This window comes from Odocoileus virginianus, chromosome 5, assembly GCF_023699985.2.
Source record: "Odocoileus virginianus isolate 20LAN1187 ecotype Illinois chromosome 5, Ovbor_1.2, whole genome shotgun sequence".
In the NCBI taxonomy this organism is placed as follows: domain Eukaryota; kingdom Metazoa; phylum Chordata; class Mammalia; order Artiodactyla; family Cervidae; genus Odocoileus; species Odocoileus virginianus.
Window position 1 is genome coordinate 90,391,295 of NC_069678.1, and position 22,871 is coordinate 90,414,165.

General features: G+C 46.7%; 1 protein-coding gene across 4 annotated transcripts in view; it reads left to right on the forward strand.

Moving 5' to 3' along the window:
• The window catches only part of KIAA0319L (KIAA0319 like), a 96,308-nt gene extending 87,090 nt beyond the window's left edge, over positions 1-9,218 (forward strand). For 3 of the 4 annotated variants that reach the window (XM_020880269.2, XM_020880270.2, XM_020880268.2), the window contains exons 20-21: positions 530-621; positions 7,945-9,218. In XM_020880269.2, the coding sequence (XP_020735928.2) occupies positions 530-621; positions 7,945-8,132 (280 nt within the window). In that variant the 3' untranslated portion in view covers positions 8,133-9,218. The remainder of the gene's footprint in view (positions 1-529; positions 622-7,944) is intronic. The other variant, XM_020880275.2, reaches the window with a different exon arrangement.
• Positions 9,219-22,871: the final 13,653 nt, after the last annotated feature.

Here is a 22,871-nt window from a genome sequence, read left to right on the forward strand (position 1 = left end):
TTTACTGTGTGCCAAGTACCATGATGACATTTTATAGGTAATATCTTTTTTAATAGGCATAACAGCCTTTGCTCAGGAAAATGATACCATCCATCCAAGGGCACACAGTTGATAAGTTGCAGAGCTGAAGTGCAACCTGCGATATAACCTCAGAATAAAACTTAGCAATAAAAAATCTAAAAAACACTCCCACCAGTCCAGGACAACCACCGTTGACAACATTGCTGGTTTAAGCTTTCCTCCACCTTCCACCCTTCAAGGATAGGGGTTTCATTTTATTTACATTTTTAATCAATCTGTCTAAGATAATAATGTTTCCTTTACCTTTTCCCAAGTTGGTGAGGAATACTTGAATAACAGATCACAGTTTCTGCCTGTCCCAGCTGAGCAGTAAGGAGAAGCAGCTCTTCCCTTAAGCAGCATCCCTGGACCCAGGCCCCACGTGCCATCTGGCTGTCCCCTGTGGGTGGCGACCTGAGCCTCACACAGACCCTCTTTCCTGAGCAGAGACAGGGATTGTGTTTTTCAGGCAAAAAGGAAAACCGAAGAGGAAAAGCAAGTACAAGATCCTGGATGCCACGGATCAGGAAAGCCTGGAACTGAAGCCAGCGTCCCGAGCGGGTATGTCGGGAACTCGGTGTGGAGCCACCCCGTGGTAGACGGGTGCACTCTACCCGAAGAGCCGCCACCATCCCCCGTCCCCCCCAGGCGTGTTGCCAACAGCTGTTTGTGCTGGAAAAGCATCTTGTCCCCTCCGTGATGAGGACCAGGGTCCGCTTTGCCCCGTGGGGGCAGAACCTGCCTGTTGGACAAGCTCGGCCTCCAGGGCCCACGCCTCAGTCGTTTTCCCTTGCTGAGGGGGCTCGCCTCTTGCTCTCCTTGGCCTGCTCTTTCCCCTTAGTGTTTCTGCCGGGGGTTCAGCTTTTCAAGCTGCCCCTGAGGTTGAGCTCAAGGACCCGGGTCTCTTTTTCCTGATCAGGCTGTCCTTTCTGAGCAGACAGGATGAGGCTGTGAAGAGATCAAAGCCAGTGTCTACCAGCTGGCCCTTTCCCGCCAGCCTCCTCTCCTGTTCTCTTCTCTCCTGCGTTTGTGAGGTAGATCCACAGGCCCCACGACTCTCAGAGCGGTGGAGGGCTGCTCGCCTGCTGGCCCGGGTGCACTGGGCTCGTCTGTCGAAGAACCTCCAGCTGCACAGGCACAGAGGCAGCTTCGGGGATGGGCTAGGAGGGCCAGGGCAGGTGCAGGGCTCTCCTTCCTGTCTGAGCGCGCTCACTGGTGAGGTTCCCTTTTACCATGGAGGTCCTGTCGCAGGCCTTATCCTCGTGTGGGAGCTGGACTCTCTGTAGAGCTGTTCCCAAACACTCTGCAAGTAGAACTGGTTTTTTTTTTACAACGTGTTTGTTTAACATCTCTCATACTTAAAGCTTTGTATTAGAAAGGCTGTAAGGGGACTGTATAGAGAGTTCTAGGACATAGGCTCTGCTCTCAGAATTTCACTGTAGTGAGGGAGGAAAGACATATGAGATGAAAGTAAAAGCTCGTAGGCAGTCTGGCTGTCAGCACCCAGGCAGCTTGGTTCGGGAGCACGGTGGGGCAGTGTCTGGAGGTGGGGGCTGGTGAACCACAGAAGTACTGCCAGAGCGTCCCAGAGGGATCCTGAGGATGAAGGCCAGAGGGGAAAACGTTGCACAACACCCTCCACGAGGTAGCCAAAGTTGTGTTTGTTGCTGTGGCAAGGTTTCTGTACCCTTTGAAGTCCTTCGGCGACTTACTTTTGGTCTGGTAGATAGTGGCCTTGGTGAGCCTGCGTCCATGTGTTTTTCTGAGATCCTCCTCCTTGCTGATGTCTCTCTTTTCTAAACGATATTCGTTGGTTCATATTTCTGTCCAGAAACTACTTTCTCATCCAACCCTTAACCTGCCAATTAAAAGTTGTACTCATCTTTCTCCCACGTGTTTGTTTTGGCATTTCTCTCACTGTATTATATCACTTATTTTATTGTTTGTCCCTTTCAGTTCAGTTCAGTCACTCAGTTGTGTCCGACTCTTTGCGACCCCATGAACCGCAGCACGCCAGGCCTCCCTGTCCATCACCAACTCCCGGAGTCCACCCAAACCCATGTCCATTGAGTCAGTGATGCCAACCAACCATCTCATCCTCTGTCATCCCCTTCTCCTCCTGCCCCCAACCCTTCTCAGCATCAGCGTCTTTTCAAATGAGTCAGCGCTTCGCATGAGGTGGCCAAAGTACTGGAGTTTCAGCTTCAACATCAGTCCTCCCAATGAACACTCAGCACTGATTTCCTTTAGGATGGACTGGTTGGATCTCCTTGCAGTCCAAGGGACTCTCAAGAGTCTTCTCCAACACCACAGTTCAAAAGCATCAATTCTTCTGCACTCAGCTTTCTTTATGGTCCAACTCTCACATACATACATGACCACTGTAAAAACCATAGCCTTGACTCGACGGACCTTTGTTGACAAAGTAATGTCTCTGCTTTTTCATATGCTGTCTAGGTTGGGCATAACTTTCCTTCCAAGGAGTAAGTGTGTTTTAATTTCACAGCTGCAATCACTATCTGCTGTGATTTTGGAGCCCAGAAAAATAAAGTCAGCCAGGTTCCCCATCTATTTGCCATGAAGTGATGGGACCAGATGCCATGATCTTAGTTTTCTGAATGTTGAGCTTTAAGCCAACTTTTTCACTCTCCTCTTTCACTTTCATCAAGAGGCGTTTTAGTTCCTCTTCACTTTCTGCCATAAGAGTGGTGTCATCTGCATATCTGAGGTTATTGATATTTCTCCCGGCAATCTTGATTCCAGCTTGTGCTTCTTCCAGCCCAACGTTTCTCATGATGTACTCTGCATATAAGTTAAATAAGCAGGGTGACAGTATACAGCCTTGATGTACTCCTTTTCCTATTTGGAACCAGTCTGTTGTTCCATGTCCAGTTCTAACTGTTGCTTCCTGACCTGCATATAGGTTTCTCAAGAGGCAGGTCAGGTGGTCTGGTATTCCCATCTCCTTCAGAATTTTCACAGTTTATTGTGATCCACACAGTCAAAGGCTTTGGCATAGTCAGTAAAGCAGAAATAGATGTTTTTCTGGAACTCTCTTGCTTTTTCGATGATCCAGCGGATGTTGGTAATTTGATCTCTGGTTCCTCTGCCTTTTCTAAATCCATCTTGAACATCTGGAAGTTCACAGTTCACTGAATTGCTGAAGCGTGGCTTGGAGAATTTTGAGCATTACTTTACTAGCATGTGAGATGAGTGCAATTGTACAGCAGTTTGAACATTCTTTGGCATTGCCTTTCTTTGGGATTGGAATGAAAACTGACCTTTTCCATTCCTGTGGCCGCTGCTGAGTTTTCCAAAATTGCTGGCATATTGAGTGCAGCACTTTCACAGCATCATCTTTTAGGATTTGAAATAGCTCAACTGGAATTCCATCACCTGCCCTTGCTTTGTTCGTAGTGATGCTTCCTAAGGCCCACTTGACTTCACATTCCAGGATGTCTGGCTCTAGGTGAGTGATCACACCATCGTGATCATCTGGGTTGTGAAGATCTTTTTTGTACAGTTCTTCTGTGTATTCTTGCCTCCTCTTCTCAATATATTCTGCTTCTGTTAGGTCCCTACCATTTCTGTCCTTTATTGAGCCCATCTTTGCCTGAAATGTTCCCTTGGTATCTCTAATTTTTTTTAAGAGATCGCTCGTCTTTCCCATTCTATTATTGTCCCTTTACTAGTCAATAATACCTTTGAGGGTAGGGACTGTATCTTATTCATCTGTGCATATGCATTAATACCACTGAGTACCAGACCTAAGCCAGACACTGGTTATATTACAGTAAACTGAATAGATGATGCTTTTGTGTAGCTTATATCAGGCATTAAACACACAAATCCACAAATATACAAAATATGATAGTGGAAGGTATTTATAAAGAATAACAGTAAAGCTGAGACCCCAGTGTCAGCGAGGAGAGTGAGGCACACAAAGGCTCTGAGAAACAGGATCACAGGCCAAGCTGGTCGATTGACGGCCCAGCCGCCCGAGGGAGCCAGGGGCGTTTGGAGGAGCAGGGGGCGTTTGGAGCAGGGGGCATTTGGAGCAGGGGCGTTTGGAGCAGGGGCGTTTGGAGCAGGGGGCGTTTGGAGCAGGGGGGCGTTTGCGGAAGATGCCGTGAGTGTGGGGTGAGTGGCGCAGGGCTGGGCAGGTCAGCAGGTACCCTGCTGTGGGCTCCTTCTAAGAGCAGTGGGGAGGTGTGAATGGTGCGGTTAGATTTATTTACATTTTAAAAAGACAACTGGCTGCCGTGTGAAGGAATTGGAGAGGCAAGAGTGGGTGAGAGGAAACTGGATAGAACACCCTCATGGTGGAGAGATGCTGAGATAGAGCGGCAGAGTCCAGACAGACTTGAGGGGAAGACTTGCTGAGATTCATATGTGTACAGAGGGGTGCGAGAGAAAAGGAGAAGCAAAGGATGGTCCCCAAGCATCTTCTCTGAGGATCTGTGAACGAGAAAGACTGGAGAAGAAATGCAGAAATGTTTGGTTTAGAACAGTTGTGAATGGGGTTGAGGAAGTGAGGCTAGAAGATGGGTGGGGATGAGTTTATGGGAAGTTTTGAATGTTAGCTTAAGGATTTAGGCATTTTTTCTGGTGGTGATGAAAGTACTGGCTTAGGAAAATTAGTTTCTTGGCATTTCATTCACTTAAGAGGTTACAGGTGGAGGCCAGCAAGGAGGTTTTTGTGGCGGGGGGATGGTGATGGCTCAAACAGTATGGTGTCAGTGAGCCGGAGGGACAGGAAAGGTCCAGGCTGACTTCCAACCCGAGAGACGGACTGGTGGCACTGCGGACAGAATTGGGACGTTGGGTGCAGTTTCAATGAGAAGAGGAGTCAGACTGAACTCAGCAGAACGGGACTGGACAGGAATCTTCTGTGCACTGGAGACAGTGGGTCACATCCCTCAGTGGGGAGAAGGTTGGGGGTCAGAAGAGTGCCAGGCTGAGGAGCTGACGTGAGGGAGGAGACGTGTCCCCAGGGAGCAGTCAGGTGAGAGTCGGCGACGGTGATGGCGGTGACAATGCTGGAGAGGTTTCTGGTCACCTGAAGAGCTGGAGTAGATGGTGAGCGGACAGATGGCTGAAGTGAAAGCGCGTCTGTTTAGGAAGTAGGTAGGTGGTGAGGAAATGGAGCCCCTGAAGAGTTAAAAGTCCTTTCAGAAGTTGAATAACAATGAGTGGAGATTAAGGACTGTGTGGATGGGGTTTGGGAGCAGGTTTGTGGGCAGAGATGCAGAAGATGGGGGTGAGGTTTCTGAGGAGGACGGCGGGCATGGAGGACTTGAGAGCCCTCTTCTGAGGCAGGAGGGAGGGCAGCTGGGAGGAGGAGGCAGTTTGGAAAGGCAGACTTGTGGGGAAGGCTGGGGGACGCGTGGGGAAAGGTAGGGGGACGCAGGCGGCCAGCCGCTCCTGGGAACCCCAGAGGAGAGGACAGCCAAGGGTCGCAGGCCCTTCTCCCAGGGGCGGTGTCTAGCCAGGGAGGCGGCTTGAGGTGAGAGGCCCGCGGATCTGGTGCGGGTCCGATCGGGCCCGAGAGCAGGCCTGGCTCTCGTTCTGGGTTCTGTGGCGGGGGAGTGGTTGCATCCTGGAACAGAGCTGCCAGTGGGATGTGGAGAGTGGATTCAGGACCTAAATGTGCGAGGTCTGGACCGGAAGTTCAGCTTGAGGAAGAGTGTCTGTGGAGCCTGACGTGTGTGGAAGTGAGCCGAAGTGGACACCGTGCCGGGCGCCCAGTGAGGCCGGAGGAGAGTGCCGGGGCCAGGCTGGGAGCCCAGCCGCAGGGCCTGCTTTACTTTACGGTTAGCACCTGTGGGGTGGGCTGTGATTTGGTTTTGTTCTCCTGTTGAGTTTTTTCACAACTTTCTGTTTGTTTTGGTTGAACCATATAAAATTACTGATCATTTGACTTTTGATCTAGAAGACAGCAGTTTCCTGTGATTCAGTCTGATGCGTACAGAAAATGCGTTTCTTAAGTGAATGTGTCCGTGTAATCAGCCCCCCAGAAGCACCTGCTATGTGCTTCTTTGCAGTCACTGCCTCCCCACAATTGACTTCTGGTATCTTGGAGTAGCTGATGTAAACGAAATCTTAGTGTATGCCTCCTTTCACTCAACACTGCATTTGGGACATTCATCCATGTCCTTAGGCAGAGCCACAGCTTGCTCATTCCCATTGCTGTATGATTTCCTCTGTAGGAATACGTTTTGTCAGGCGTGCTGTTGGGCACTTTGGCTGCCCTGGGGGCTGCTGCTTTAAACCATCTGGTCCGTGTCCTTTGGTGGACAGATGTATGGATTTCTGTTAGGTGTAGGCCTTGGAATGGAATTGCTGAGTCAGAGAGGCGAGTGGTCAGCACCCATTGATGGTACCAGTGTCTTCGCTTGTATTGCTTAGTGGATGAATCCCACTCAGTTCTCCAGGCAGAGCAGAGCTCGTCGTGAGAGGGCCCGGGGTGAGTGCTGTGTACTGAGGAGCCAGAAACCCACCTCCGCCTCTGGCTCCTGTCCTCCACACCTATGGCCCAGAAGGGCTTTGGGGAAGAAGAGAAGCTTCGAGTGCTTGGGTGCTGCGGGGAGAAAGCCCCCAAAGGGTATTCCATCTATAGGGCAAAGCAGAAGTTGTGAGAGCCTTGACCCGCCCTGGTCTTGGTTCTTATGTCACCACTGTCCCCACCACACTGGAAAAGCCTGCAAAGCTGCATTGTTCTCTGACCCTGCTTCTCTGCCGTCCTGAGAGTCAGTGGAAGGTTTGACTGTCTGCAGTCAAGTCCCAGAACTGCCCTGAGATGGACAGACAGCATGTGGGCAGGGTCTGTGGGCGTGAGGTTCCTGAGCGCCGGGCGTGGTCAGAGTCTCGATGCCCTCGTCATTCACAGCCTTCCGTCCCGTCTGGCCAGGAAGGGGCAGAGTGGCTGAGAGTCATCTCAGGAGCCTCTTTCAGCGTTTACCGGGGATGGGACCGGGGGAGGGAGAGGGGCTGCTGGGGGTGAGGGTGCAAACACAGCTCACCGGACTGGCCACCTTTTTAAGAAAGGAGGTAGGTTAGGTCCTGGGGGTGGACTGGGCTGGGCCCAGAGCACTGCCAGGCTGGGTTCTCGCACTCCCAGTTCTGCCATCTCAGCCTGCGTTTGCTTGGGGCGGCATTGGCACCAGCCAGAGGGCACCGTCTTGCTGGGGGTCCGCCCTGATGCCCTTAGCAACCCTCGCGGCACCGTCTGGTCTCTGTAGCCTTAGGGACGCCTGGTGAACGTACCTGTGGCGGCTTAGAGGCTCTCTAAGCCTAGGCATCTGTTCTGACCTCGGGGGTTTCTTCCGGGTCCGTCCTTGTGCGCCCTGACCAGCTGGTGGCTTGGGGCAGTCCCTCCTCCAGTCCCTCCTTGGAGAGGCCTCTCTGAGCCACACACCTGAGTAAATGTCTGCGTGGAACACGGTGGTCTCCTCACTCGGGGCCAGCAGCCGTGCAGGTGCTTTCCATCCACGCTGAGCCAGGGTCCGCTGACGGAGCTCAGTCTCTGGAGTCTCAGTGCTTGTTCCTTGCTTGCCTGCCTCCCGCAGACCTCTGCCCTGTGCATGAAGGGAGATGATGAAACACCCCACATTTAGGAGAGAGAACAGATGATGTCATTGGGTGGACTAACCGAAGCGAATAGATGCTGGAGGCAGAGAATCTGCAGTGGACGCTGATCTGTGGGTCTGCAGTCTGCTCCCTGAGGCTTCCCTGCTCTGTCTAGCCAGGCCTGGGAGGACTCGGGAAGCCTCCTGCCCACAGGAGAGGACCCTGACCGTCCCTGCCGCTCTGCTCCTCTTCGGGCTGGGGGTCGCGGGGCGCGGCTCCTGGCTCCTGATGCCCGGCTCCTTGACTCCCTCGCAGGTGTCAAACAGAAAGGCCCGGCGCTGAGCAGCAGCCTGATGCGCTCGGAGTCCGAGCTGGACAGTGACGATGCCATCTTCACGTGGCCAGACCGGGAGAAGGGCAAGCTCCTGCATGGTCAGAACGGCTCTGTGCCCAATGGGCAGACCCCGCTGAAGGCCCGGAACCCCCGCGAGGAGATCTTGTAGCTGCCTGGTCTGTCTCCTCAGGGTGGGGGTTGGCAGTGCCAGGGTCCAGAGCATCGCCAGGCTGGTTCTCCTACCTCCCGCATTGGCGGGCAGCTGTTCTCCCAGCCTCTGCTGGTCACTCCATCCCCAAACCCTCAACCAGAGCCGCTGCTACTTGAATCCAGAGACATTCTCCAGGAACCCTGAATGAAGCTGTGAACGAAGAGGTTTCCTCTTTAAACCCATCTGGTAGGTCCCTCAAAATGTCCTCACCTCAGGGCCTCCTCTTTTTTGCACCCCTCCCCTGTTCCACGGGTGGACACTGCCGGCTCCTGGCCTCCTCTCCAGCTCCTTGTCGGCAGGACTGCTGCCGCCGGGGCCCCTGCACGCGAGGCCTGACTGCGCCCCCCACCCCGGGGACAAAACCAAGCCCCGCCAGCTCCTGGCCACAGAAGCCTGCCTTCCCGCCTGTGGGCGTGTTCCTTGTTCTCTGCTTTGAGATGGAGCGTGCCCTCTCTCTCTCCGCCCGGAGGAAGTGGCGCCCCCTCCTCACCCTGCCCGAGTAGGGGAGGGCTGGCTGCTTCCGGAGAGGAGCAGGGCCCAGGCCGCGGGGCTGGTGGGTCGCAGTCGCCAGGCTGGACACAGGCTGCCACCCGTCTTCCTCCTGGCCACCCTGGCTGCTTCCAGAATCAGGTCCAAACTCCCTGTGCCCAGAGGAGACGGCCGCAGACAGCCTGGACTGCCCTGGCATGAGAGGCATGTGTGACTGCCCCCCCGCGGTCTCCGCTGTGTCCGTCTGTCCGAGCGCCTTCTCTCTGTGTCCCTGCACGTGTGTGGTAGAGTGAGTGTGAGCATCAACTCCTCCTCGGGCCCTGGGCTCCTCACAAGGCAACCTTGATCTGGAAAGACTTTGAGCTTGGCGGAACAGAGACCCTCCGAATCCCTCTGGCCCTGTTCCTCGGCCGTGAGGAACTGGTCCCTCCGCTGTGACGTCTGGGTGTTGAGGAGTGGGAGCTTTGGGGACGTGGCTTTTTAAAAAGAAACTTCCGGTTTATACTACTGCACTACAGTCTGTCGTGAGATGATTAAACGTGCTATTTAATTGTACGCCTGCCTGCCGCGTGTGCTGCTGCGCGCTCCGTGGCCGACCTGCGCTTGGGGCCAGCCTCGGTGCCTGTGATGCTTCCGACGGGCCGTTGTGGGCCTGGCATCTGCACGGGTGGTCAGCAGGGCTAGGCCTCTCCCTCGGGGGCGGCCAGGCCCCTTCTGGCCAGCTGCTCCTTTTGTCTTTCAGGACGGGAGTTTTCTGTCATTTGTTCAGCCTTTTGTGAACACAGAATTGATACATATATGCACACAAACCCCCCCGCCTCCTGCCCGTCTCCACCCCGTGGACCAGCTGGGGACACACAGGGCCCTGACACCCAGCTGGGCCCCTGGCCTTCCCGCTTGGTTTCCAAAGCAGCGGGGCTCGGCCCCTGCCTCCAGACAGGGCCGTGCTGGAGGGATAGCGTGGTGAGCTCGGCAGGTGGAAAGAGGCTGCTGTCCAGTCTCAGACTCCTAGGAAAGGGACAGGAGAGAAGGACCAGGGAACTCTTATCTTCCCAAGACCCTGTGCACACGTGAGGGTATCGGTGACACCAGCTGAGGGTACTGGTTCTGTTTTTACAGAAGCAGAAACGAGGCATCTGAGAAGTAACTCAGTCCACACACTATCCACAAATGAATTAGAGTTGAGGCCCAGCAGAGCCCGTGCTTGGTCTAGAGCAGAATCACCCTTTAAAAACGGGTGGCTGGGCCCCACCACTGCGTTTCTGACTGAGTGGGATTGGGGTGAAACAAGAATCTGCCTTTCTAACACGATCCCAGAGTGCGCCGCTGCTGGTCTGGGGACCGCACTTTGACAACCACTGGTCTAGAATCGCACGCTCTGTGGCAGGAAGAGCGGGCGGCAGCTGACCTGAGCGAGGGTGAAGGAAGCTCGGAGGAGTGGGTACTCGACTGCGGGGGGCGCTGGGGCTGGGGTGTGCAGAGCCGACTGCTCAGGAGCTGCTGGTGGGCGGGCGGTCAGGACTTGCTGAGGATGTTGTATTAGGAGAGCTTTGAAGGATTCACCAAGGAGCTACAGGACTTGATAACTTACTGGTTTTTTCTGGTTTTCTTTGGGCCTCCTTGCTACATCTTATTTATTTCACCCATGGCTCATTGAAGGATGTATCTTTATCTCTGTTTCAGAGATTAAAAAAAATAATTTTTCATCCCCTGTTCCTCCCACCAAAAAAAGGAACAAAACTCAGAAACCAGTGCCTCTTTCCTGGCTTGGGGTCTGGCACTGAGAAGATTGCCATGCCCCTGTTCTGACCTGACTCAAGAAAGAGGCAGAAATCCTCGGGCTGGCTTAGGGAGCGCTAGGCTACTTCCACATAACCCTGTCACCCCAAAGAAACCCTTCAGAAATAACTGAATTTCAGGAGCCTGGTAGCCCCTGCCTTGACCAAACTAAATACTCCTCCACCCTCAGAAACCTTCAGCTTAAATTTTCTGTTCAGAATGGCCAGAAGGGAGGCCGGTAGAGCGCATCGTCGCGTTTCTCAAAGCGCGCAGGTGCTGTGTGTGGACAGTGCTTAGTCGCCAGGAACACCCCGCCAGACTGGAAGGCTGTGGCGCTGGCCTGCCTTCTAGGGAAGGAAAGTGGGGAGACTTTGGTTCTTCCAGCTTCCCTTCAGCCCATCTGCTCAAGAAAGGAGCCGGAACAGGTGGTCACACACACAGAGTTGCTCTCTGAAGACAAATAGGTCTGGAAGGAAGTTGTATGCCGTCAAGAGCCATGAGTCTTTGGGAAGGAAGGTTTAGGGAGCCTGGCTCAGGCCCGTGACGCCTTTGTGGAATTTGTGTTGAGGTTCAAGGATCCCTGTTTAGCCTCTGGTCAAAGCCATGCCACCACTGTAACCCCTTTCACCTACGTCACCCCCCAGTCTGTGGTTGGTGCTGATGGTGGCTGCTTAATAGCCAGCATCTCCAGTACCAGGGCTGGGGCTGTCCACGCTCAGGCCTCCCACAGAGGCCCAATGGGGTGTGAGCCTCTGTGTCCGAGCGCTGCCAAACAGGTGAAGCCCCCGCTTCCCTCCGTCCTGGGGGGCTCTCTGAGTTGTCGGGTTTGACACTGGAGGTTAACTGATCAGGCCTTTTCGGCCACAAGGAACAAAACTAAAGTTACCTTTTCTGGGGAGGCCAGCCTTCTGCCCAGTTCTCAGCACAGATAGGAAACTCTGGCTGGCAAGTCACGGCTGTGCCCTGGTCTAACCTTCCGAGCTACTCTCTGGGTCCCCCTCATCCCCACACGTCTGACAGTCACGTTCCTCTGTATCCACACGAGTAGTTCTCACGGGCTGCACATGAGAATAACCTGGGCAGCTTCTAAAACATACTGATGCCTGGAACCCACACCTCACAAGCAACTGTGATTTAATTGATCTTTTATTAATTCTTCAGATAATTTGTGCATCCATACCGTACCCTTGACAAGGGGGCAAACAGCCCTTAGCAGCTCAGCTCTAAGAGCTTTGCAAACCAGTTGGATTTGGTGACAAAGAAGTACCTAGACACCCAGCTCCTCTTCATCACCTCAGGGAGAAGCCCTTCAAGTGGTGTGTGGCAGAGGTCAGCAGTTTGCCAAACCAGAGTCCTTCTCTGCGACACACAGCTCGGTCCATCTCCAGCCTTCTGCACAACGTGGGCAGAAGGGAGGAGCTCCGTCTTCCACCCTGACCCATTAGAAACTTCTCTGTGAACCTCACTCCCTCCCTCCACCTGCCGGCCGGACGCAGAGGAGCCCTTGGGGGGACTGCAGCCAAGTAGAGGCATCCACGGTGGAGGCAGCCGGTTGCTGAACCGCTGTCTAGCAGATAGCTGCTCTACCAGGGTGGACATTGGAGCGTGTTGAGAGAGATGAACTGTGTTGTGCTAGCCAAAGCACTTTTTAAGAAAGTAATGGCTGGTGTTAAGATTGTGGCCTGGGCTCTCTGTGACAGGCCTCCCCGGGCCGGGGGAAGCCACCAGGGTGGACAAAGACGCCTCAGCTCGGGGCTCCGCGGCAGCCTCGTGGGCTGCAGGGGGGCAGCGGCAGAGAGCTAAGGCCTGCCACAGTCTTGGCCACACACTTCCAGGTCACATGCTCTGGCTTTTGTTTGCTTGTTTTCTGAAGGGCAGACACTGATAATTCAGGTCCTCCCTTAGGGTAAGGGCGACATGCTTGGGGATCCGGAGTCAGAGGTGCGATTGCCTGTAGTGTGTAGGCTGGGAATTTGGGGGCATGGAGAGGAATAATCAGTAGCAGCCTGAAACTTAAACATCTGGATCTGTATGTGGGGGAACTTACAACCTGACTGTTGACAAGCGGTATCTCAGTTGTTACCATATCTTGTAGCCCAGAAAATGGAAGAGATTTTTCAAACACTTATTTCTGTGATCAAAGAAAAACAAAAAAAAAACTTAAAAGCCAGGACAAATTCAGTGCAAAAAGTATTTAATTCAAACTTTGTGCTGGAAATGACTACAGCACTTTACTATTCAACTGGAAATATGGCCACATGGAGGAAAGTTGTTATCTTTGTAATCTGCAGGTAACCACTCACACCCTGAATCTCTGAAGGAGTCCAATACCTGTAAGAAAAACAATGTCAGTATATACTTGGAATCAGACCTGGGCTCCCAGTTTGAACTGTAGAGCCCAAAATGGGGAATCAAATCATGGGGATACCTGAGTCACATGATTTTCTTGGCATTTATTCGTTGGCTACAGAAATTAAAGCATGAAAGCAGATTAAAGTGCCATCCCATTAGAGCAGTTTAAGCTTTTCCCCAGGCAATGCGTCCAGCCTTCAAGTAGGTCCCAGCAGCCTAGCATCTCTCTCCCTCTAAAACCTGGGGTTACATCAGGGCCTGCAGGGACCCATGTACCTCTTACACTGTACACCATTGAGCCATCTGTCTCCTACCCGCTTAGAAGTTGCTGAGGCTGTGGGGCCATTTTATGTGGGTTTTTTTTTTCATTTATTTTTATTAGTTGGAGGCTAATTACTTTACAATATTGTATTGGTTTTTGTCATACATTGACATGAATCAGCCATGGATTTAACATTATGTTTTATAACACTCTTCGCGTGCTGATTCTGTTACATGGAGACAGAACACAAGTCTCCATCACCTGTGCCTCAGACCGAGTCCCTGTCTCCCTGTCACCCTGCCCGTGATCTGCATGTGCTTGTCAGCGACGAACGCCAACGACAGGCAGCCATGGAGAAATCACAGCACTGCTCTATTCCTGCCACAGCTCCCAAATCCCAAGCTGTCTCTACCAAAAGCAGGAATCACTTTTAAACATGGTTCTCTTTGGAACTATTAAATACCATATTCTTATTTGGAAAAGCAGTGTCAGCTTTAGCATTCCAGAAGCCCCCGTGTCATCTTCCTGTCATATCTCTAGTTCCTAGCACAGTGGCTGGTTTGCCCTTGAAAGTGTTACCTGTGACGAACACAGAGATTAGCACAGACTGACTGAGCCAGGGACGTGGAAGGGGTGGCTTCTCAAAATGCCAGCTGAGAGGGGAGAAGGATCTAGTCACTGCTGAGGTGAGCTGACACTCCAAGGGAATCTGGCCTAGTTCTCAAGTAGTATTACTTGGGGGAAAGAATAAAAACATGGAATTAAAATACTGAACAATGAATGACATTTAAGATATGGGTAGGGTGGTAACTGAAACGAAAGTAATGTAAGGTCCTTTCATAGAAGGACAGTAAAAATGCCAATTAACTTTAAAGTTTAAGTCAGCTGTTCATGTTAAAAATACTGAGAAAGCCACTAAGAATTCAGAACTAGAATATGTAACATCTAAACAAGAGGCAAGGAAAAACATACACACACACTTCAATCAACCAAGCAGAAAGCAAGAATACAGGCAGAACTACAGCATTAAAAGATCTGATCATTTAATACGCAGAAGTCAGATTGGATGTTAAAAGAATCACCACTACCACCTCCAGACAAAAGTTAACAGATTGGATATAACTGTTAAACTATATTCACAAAAGACACCTAAAATATAGTGTGAAAGTGAAAGTCACTCAGTCGTGTCCAGCTCTTTGCAACCCCATGGACTGTACAGTCCATGGAATTCTCCAGGCCAGAAGACTGGAGTGGGTAGCTGTTCCCTTCTCCAGGGAATCTTCCCAACCCAGGGATCAAACCCAGGTCTCCCACATTGCAGGCAGATTCATACAGAGACTGAAAAAAAAGCAAAGATAATACTGGGGGCTTTGATTCCTATGAAGATTATGAAGTGGCATAGACTACTGGCTCCCTTCCCCTAAAATTAACCCTAGAAAAACAATACACATTAGACAGCAGCATAAATCTGAGGGACCACCACCAAAAATCGCACCAAGAAGTCTCCCCAAATCCTGTAACAACCCCTAGGACACCGAAGGTCATCAGAAACTGTGAGAGGATGTAGGACACCAGTGAGACGTCTACTCTTGGTGAACACAGGACGCAGCCAAGTCACTGGGGTAAGAGGGACACTGTTGAGTCAGCACAAAGCTCTGCTGGGGTGAAAAGAGAGTGGGCTAGGCAGCTGCTCTTGGGATTAAAACTTTTTTCCCTCCAAAGCCCCAGCATTGGGAAATGACAATTAGGAATTGCTGCTGCTTCCCAAGGCTCTGAAAGTAATCTTAGAACAGTTGCTGGTGGAGTGGTTGACAGTGACGGTGAGGTACCCAGAGGTCATTACCTTCCCTTCTAAAATGGAAGGGACAGAATTGGCCTTGCCCTTTCCCCAATAAATACTACCAGGCAGAAGAGCTAGTGCTGTGAAGGGACATGAGCTCACAGGCCAAAAATAAGCAAACCCTGGCCCCGTAGACAGCAAACTACATATACTGCCTAACCAAGAATTGAAAATAAAGCAAAGTAAATATACAGGGAAATATTAGCAGTATGAAGCAGGAACAAGAACCAAGTGGAAATATGAAGAATGGAAAATATAATGAATGTGATAGACACATACAGGTCAAACCCATCAGCTGGAGTGTCATCCCAGGGCCCTTACCGAAAGGAAGCAGGAAAGGGTTACAGGAGACGGACGGACACACACAGGGCAGTGGCAGGGTAGACGTGTTGACGTCTGAATAAATGGCAGCCTGAGAAGGAAACATTTGAAGAAATAATAATAGGTTGATGAGAATTAAAGATGAAGGAACTTATGGATGATTAAGAAAAACATACCATAAACATTGTAGTAAGAGAATTAAGACCATCTAAGAAAATGAGAAATTCTGAAAGCTCCCAGAGAGAAATAGCAGATCAATAACAAAAGAACAAGAAACAGATTGACATCAGGTTTCTTAACAGTATCCTCAGGTGAAAAAAGTCAAATCATGTTTCCAAAATGCTGAAGGAAAAGAATGTAGTTGAACTCAAAATTTATAGCACGACAAACTTAAACATGAAAGTAGAATAAAAAATATTCTCAGGGATACAGGCTTCAAATTTTTTTCCAATAGATCCACTTAAGATGTACTTAGAAGAAGTGGTTAAATATGAAAAAGAGAGACTTCCCTGGTGGCCCAGTGGTTAAGAATCTGCCTGCCTGGAAGAGCCCACGTGCCACAGAGCAACTCAGCCTGAGCACCATAACCACGAACGCCGTGTGCCAGAGCCATGGTCTGCAGTCAGGAGCCCCCACTCGCCACAACTAGAGAAAGCCCTTGCCCAGCAAAGACCCCAAAATAAATAATTTAAAAAATTCTACAAAATATGAAAAGTAAATTTAGACATGGAAAGATATATAGGAAATAAGAGTGAACAAATGAGTTATTTGGCAAAGTTTGTACAGATGGTCTCCAACGTAAAATGGTTTATGATTTTCCAACTTTATGATGATGTAAAAATGATGATACAGATTCAGTAGAAACTATCAAAGTTTGTATTTTTATTTTGAAGATTTTTAAAAACGTGAACCATTTTTAAAGTCTTTAGACTTTGTTACCATATTACTTGTTTTATGTTTTGGTTTTTTGGCCACAAAGTATGTGGGATCTTACCTCCCTGACCAGGGATTGATCCTGTACCCATGCTTTGGAACGTGAAATCCTAGCCACTGGACCACCAGGGAAGTCACTCGAACTTTGAGTTTTAATCCTTCCTGGGCTAGCAATATGTAGGGTACCTGCTTGTGATGCTGGGCAGTGGCAGCAGCCACAGCTCCCAGTTGCCACAGATCAGAAGGGTAAACAACTGAGACAATGTAACCATTCTGTATCTATACAACCCATCTGTTTCTCACCTTCAGTACAATATTCAATAAATTACATGAGACAGTCAACACTTTATTATAGAACAGGCTTTGTGTACAACCCCCTATGGCAAAGCAGTGAAGAATCCACCTGCAATGCAGGAGACAAGAGTTCAATCCCTGGGTCAGAAAGATTCCCTGGGGAAGGAAATAGCGACTCACTCCAATATTCTTGCCTGGGAAATCCCATGGACAGAGCAGAGGAGCCTGGCAGGCTACAGTCCATGGGGTAGCAAAGAGTCAGACATGACTTAGCAACTGAACAAAAACAAGAAAATGGTATTGCCCAATTAATGTTAATGCAGGCTAATTTAAGTGTTCTGGGCACCCTTAAGGTAGAATCGCTAAGCTATGATGTTGAGATTAGGTGTCATAAATGCTTTCTTGACTTAAAATATTTTCAACTTACTGGGTTTATTGGGACATAATACATAAGTTGAGGAAGATCGAGATGACAGGAAAAGAGAGGAAGGAGAAGGAAAGGAAAACAATGAAGTATATTAACAATCCAGAGCCAAAATTCTAAAAAATATCAACATGGTAGGGTTGCAAAGACTAAATCTTATTAGAAAGAAGATTTAGATGACAGTTAAAGAAACCAAGGAGAAAACAAGCATGTTTAGTATTGAGTAACATCAATTTAAAAGAGTAGAATATGTAACTTTTAAACATGTAAAAGAAAATTTTCCATTGCCACCCAGTGGAAAGCAAGGTAGGGGGAGGGAGAAGTACACTAAGTAGAAATTGTGAAATAATGGCAGAAATACATTGTAATATCATTAGTTAGAATGAAAATAAACATCTTCACTGAAAACAAATTCACCCCTTCTTTTCCATCTTCACTTGCTCTTCCTGCATGGACATTAGTGATTAAAGGAATAAATGCACAAGGGAATAACTGATGGGCCTGGGCCCATGGAAGCCCACTGGTGAGGGGGCCGCAGTGAAGCAGCCCAGCAGCAGGGCAAGTGAGACAGTGGGTGGCTGCAATCGGGGTGATTGAGTACCTTGTGCAAAATGCTAGGTAATTGAGAAAAATACACATACTGAGTGTAATGAGAGACAGTTTCCTCACTCTTAAAGGGCTTATGAGTGTGAAAAAGGAGGTGGCTAGAAAGAACCCCGAGGTATTGAACTCAAATTGGAAGAATTCATATGAACTCACAGGTTAAGATACATAGATAGATGATAAATAGTTACATATAGTTATATATACAGTTATACAAGCATGTATTGTTTCTACTGATTAAAACCTAAGGCAATTTGAGTATCAAATTATAACTTAATAAAATAGGAATATATGAGACTATACTGATATGCATAAATGAGTAAAAAATATGAAGGACTCAAATATGAATTCTCTTTTTAAAACCCCAAAATTTAGGACTAAAGCAATAGAAAAAAGAATAAACAGCAAGGGTAAAAAACGAGAGAGGAAAAATAGTTATAAAATCAGAGATGGAAAAGAGAAGGCTTGGTTCCAAGAACCAAGTGATGGTTCTTGGACAGATTTTTAAGATAGGTAAGTCTAATCAAAAACAACAAATAACATACAAGGGAGTCTCCATAAGGTCATCAGCTGATTTTTCAGCAGAAACTCTACAGGCCATCAGAGAATGGCATGATATATTTAAAGTGATGAAGGGAAAAACCTACAACCAAGAATACTCTACCCAGCAGGGCTCTCATTCAGATTCAATGGACAAATCAAAAGCTAAGAGAATCCAGCACCAGCAAACCAACTTGACAACAAACACCAAAGGAACTTCTCTAGGCAGGAAAGAGACCAGCAACTTAAAACAACTTTGTGTATATATAGACTGCTATATCAAAACCTCATGGGAATGGCAAACCAAAAAACTATAATACACACACACAATGCCAAAGATAGTCATTCAAATCACAAGTGAACAAAAGAAGACGGGAAGTAAAAAGACCTACAAAAACAAATCCAAAACAATTAAGAAAATGTTAGTAGGAACATGTGTATCAATAATTATCTTAAATTAGTAAATGGATTAAATGTTCCAACCAAAATATACAGACTGGCTGAATAGATACAAAAATAAGACCCATATATATGCTGTCTACAAGAGACCCACTTCAGAGCTAAGGGACACATACAGATTGAAAGTGAGGGGATAGAAAAGTATTCCATGAAAATAGAAACCAAAACAAAGCTGGAGTGAGCAATACTCATTATGAGACAAAACAGATTAAAATCAACAGTGACTTGAACACCCCACTTATACCAATGGACAGGTCATCCAGATAGAACATCAATAAGGAAACACAGGCCTAAAGTGACACATTAGATCAGATGAACTTAATTGATAATTTTTAGAACACTCCATCTGAAGGCAGCAGAATATACTTTCTTCTCAAGGGCACATTAGAATACTCTCCAGGATACATCACATATAAGCTACAAATTAAGAAAACTGAAGTCATATCAAGCATCTTTTCCAACCACAATTCTATAAGACTGGAAATAAATTACAGGGAAAAAAACTAACAAAAACACGTACAATAATGTGTTATTAAAAAACTAATGGATCACCAAAGAAATTTTTTAAAAAATAACATGGAGACAAAATGACAATGAAAACACGATGTTCGGAAACCTATGGGACACAGCAAAAGCAGTTCTAAGAGGGAAGTTTATAGCAATACAATCTTACTTCAGGATACAAGAAAAATCTCAAAACAACATAATCTTACACCTAAAGCAACTGGAAAGAGTAGAACAAACAAACCCAAATAAGTAGAAGGAAAGAAATCATAAAGATCAGAGCAGGAAAAAAAAAAAAAAAAGATCAGAGCAGAAATATAAAATAGAGATGAAGAAAACAATAGAAAAGATCAATGAGAAGTTGGTTCTTTAAAAAAGTTTAAAAAGTTGATAAACTTTTAGCCAGACTCATCAAGAGAAAAAGGGAGAGGGTTCAAAGTCAATAAGATTAGAAATGAAAAAGAAGCTACAACTGACACCACGTAAGTATAAAGGATCATAAGAGCTATTACAAACAACTATATGCTTATGAATCTGTCCATTTCTTCTAGGGGGACAAATTCATAGTAAGGTACAATCTTCCAAGACTAAACAAGAAATAAAAAATACAAATAGACCAATAAGTACTGAAATCGAAACTGGTTAAAATAGCTTCCAACAAACAAAAATTCAGGACCAGATGGCTTCACAGGCAAATTCTATGAAACATTTAGTTGTGGCATGTGGGATGTAGTTCTCAGACCAGGGATCTAACCTGGGTCCCCTGCATTGGGAGTTAATGGGAGCCACTGGACCACCAGGAAGTCCCTCTATCAAACATTTACAGAAGAGTTAACACCTGTCCTTCTGAAACTCTTCCAAAAAACCGCAGAGCAAGAAACATTCTGAAATTCATTACGTGAGACCACCATCACCCTGATAGCAACACCAAAGATACCACAAAATAAGAAAATTACAGGCCAATATCACTGATGAACACAGATGCAAAAATCTTCAACAAAATACTAGCAAACCAAATCCAACAATACATTAAAAGGATCATATACCATGATCAAGTGGGATTTATCCCAAGGATGCGAAGGTGTTTCAGTATCCACAAATCAGTGTGATACACCACATTAACAAACTGAAGAATAAAAACCATATGATCATGTCGAGAGTTGCAGAGAAGGTTTTTGACAAAAGTCAATATCAATTTATGATAAAAACCCTCCAGAAATAAGGCATAAAGAGAACATAACTCAACATAATTAAGCTCACATATGACAAACCCAGAGCATATGTAGTTTGTCAAACCCAATTTTCTCAACAGTGAAACACTGAAAGCATTTCCTCTAAGATCAGGAACAAGACAAGGATGTCCCCTCTCACCACTTTTATTCAACATAGTTTTGCAAGTTCTAGCAAGGCAATTGAAACACAGATAAAAGGAATCCAAAGTGAAAAGAAATAAAAACTTTCACTATTTGCAGATGACATAAGACTATACATAGGAAATCCTAAACATACTACCAGAAAGCTGCTAGAGCTCATCACTGAATTTGGTAAAGTTGCAAACTTTACAACATATTAGTACACAGAAATAAAATTAATGCACAGTAATCTCTTGCATTACCACACACTAACAATAAAAGATTAGAAAGAGAAATTAATGAAACAATCTCATTTACCACTGCATCAAAAAGAATAAATACCTAGGAATAAACCCTCCTGAGGAGGGAAAAGACTTGTATTCAGAAAACTATGATACTGGTGAAAGAAATCAAAGATGACACAAATGATTGGAGAGATATACCATGTTCTTGGATTGGAAGGATCAGTATCATTAGAATAACTATACTACCCAAAGCAATCTACAGATTCAATGTCAAATTGACATTTTCCACAGAATTAGAACAAAAAATTTTACAATCTGTACAGAAACACAAAAGACCTCAAATAGCCAAAGCCATCTTGAGAAAGAAAAATGGGGCTGGAGGAATCAGGTTCCCTGACTTCAGACTACACTATAAAGCTACAGTAATTAGACAGTATGGTACTGACATAAAAACAAATACAGATCAATGGAACAGGGTAGAAAGGCCAGAGATTAAACCCCCACACCGATGGTCTAATCTATGACAAAGGAAGCAAGAATATACAATGGAGAAGACAGTCTTCAATAAATGGTGCTGGGAAAACTGGACAGCCACATGTAAAAGAATGAAATTAGAACACTCCCTAACACTGTACACAAAAATAAACTCAAAATGGATTAAAGACTAAGTGTAAGGCTGAATACTATAAAACTCTTAGAGGAGAACATAGGCAGAACACTGATGTAAACTGAAGCAACATTTTTTTTGATTCATCTCATTAGAGTAATGAAAATAAAAACAAAAACAAATGGGACCTAATTAAACTTAAAAGCTTTGCACAGCAAAGGAAATAATAACTAAAACACAAAAATAGCCCATAGAATGGGAGAAAATGCTTGCATTTTCTCCAACAAGGGATCAATCTCCAAAGTATACAAACAGCTCATGCGGCTCAGTAACAAAAAATAAACAGAAAACCCAGTCAAAAAATGGGTGGAAGATCTAAATACACGTTGCTTCAAAGCAGATATACAGATGTTTAAAAAGCATAAGATGCTCAACATCACTATTACATGAACAGATCTAGAGATTGTCCTACTGAGTGATGTAAATCAGACAAAGACAAATATATCACTTATACAAGGAATCTTTAAAAATGGTACAGATGAACTTATTTACAAAACAGAAACAGAGGTACTGATGTATAAAATAATCTTATGGCTACCATGGGGGGCAAGTGGGGGAAAAGGATAAATTGGGAGATTGGGATGGACATACACATACTACATAAAATAGAAAACTAATAAGGACCTAGGGTGTAGTACAGGGAATTCTACTTAATACTCTGCGGTAACTTATATGGGAAAAGAATCTAAAAAAAGTAGCTATATATGTTTCCCCTCGCTGGACAGCAAAAACTCAAACAATATTGTAAATCAACTAAACTCCAATAAAAATGTTTAAAAAGAAGGCAGATCAGGAAAAAGACACAATGCAAACAAAATAACAAGAAATAAAGAATGGAGAAGGCAATGGCACCCCACTCCAGTACTCTTGCCTGGAAAACCCCATGGACGGAGGAGACTGGTAGGCTGCAGTCCATGGGGTCGCGAAGAGTTGGGCATGACTGAGTGACTTCACTTTCACTCTTCACTTTCATTCATTGGAGAAGAAAATGGCAACCCACTTCAGTGTTCTTGCCTGGAGAATCCCAGGGACGGGGGAGCCTGGTGGGTGACTGTCTATGGGGTCGCATGGCGTTGGACACGACTGAAGCGTCTTAGCAGCAGCAGCAGGATGGAAGAAGGAATTATGAAACATATGCTAATAAACATGAACATATAGATCAAACTGAGAAAATTATCAAAAGATCCAAATTGATAAGACATAAAAACTTTGAGTAGACAAATGAACATTAAACAAACCAAAATGGCATTAAATAAACCAAAATCCCTTTAGAGGAATTTAAAAAACAATTAAAATTGTATATGGACTTCCCTGGTGGTCCAGTGGTTAACACATTGCACCTCCACTGCTGAGGGTGCAGGTTCCACCTGTGGCTGAGGAACTAAAATCCCACATGTCACATGGGATGGCCAAAAAGTAGCAAAAAACTTTCATAGTTTGACTACACTCTCAAGAATACAAGTTCTATATAAGTTGTTCCACAGATTGGAAAAATAAAACTTGACTATTTCTTTTTCTAACAGTGATTCCAAAATCAGATGAGAAATCAAAGAGAAAAATATTCAAAAATAATTCAAAGAGAAAAAATACAGTCACTTGTGACTACGATGTAAAAACAGAACTGAATATTAGT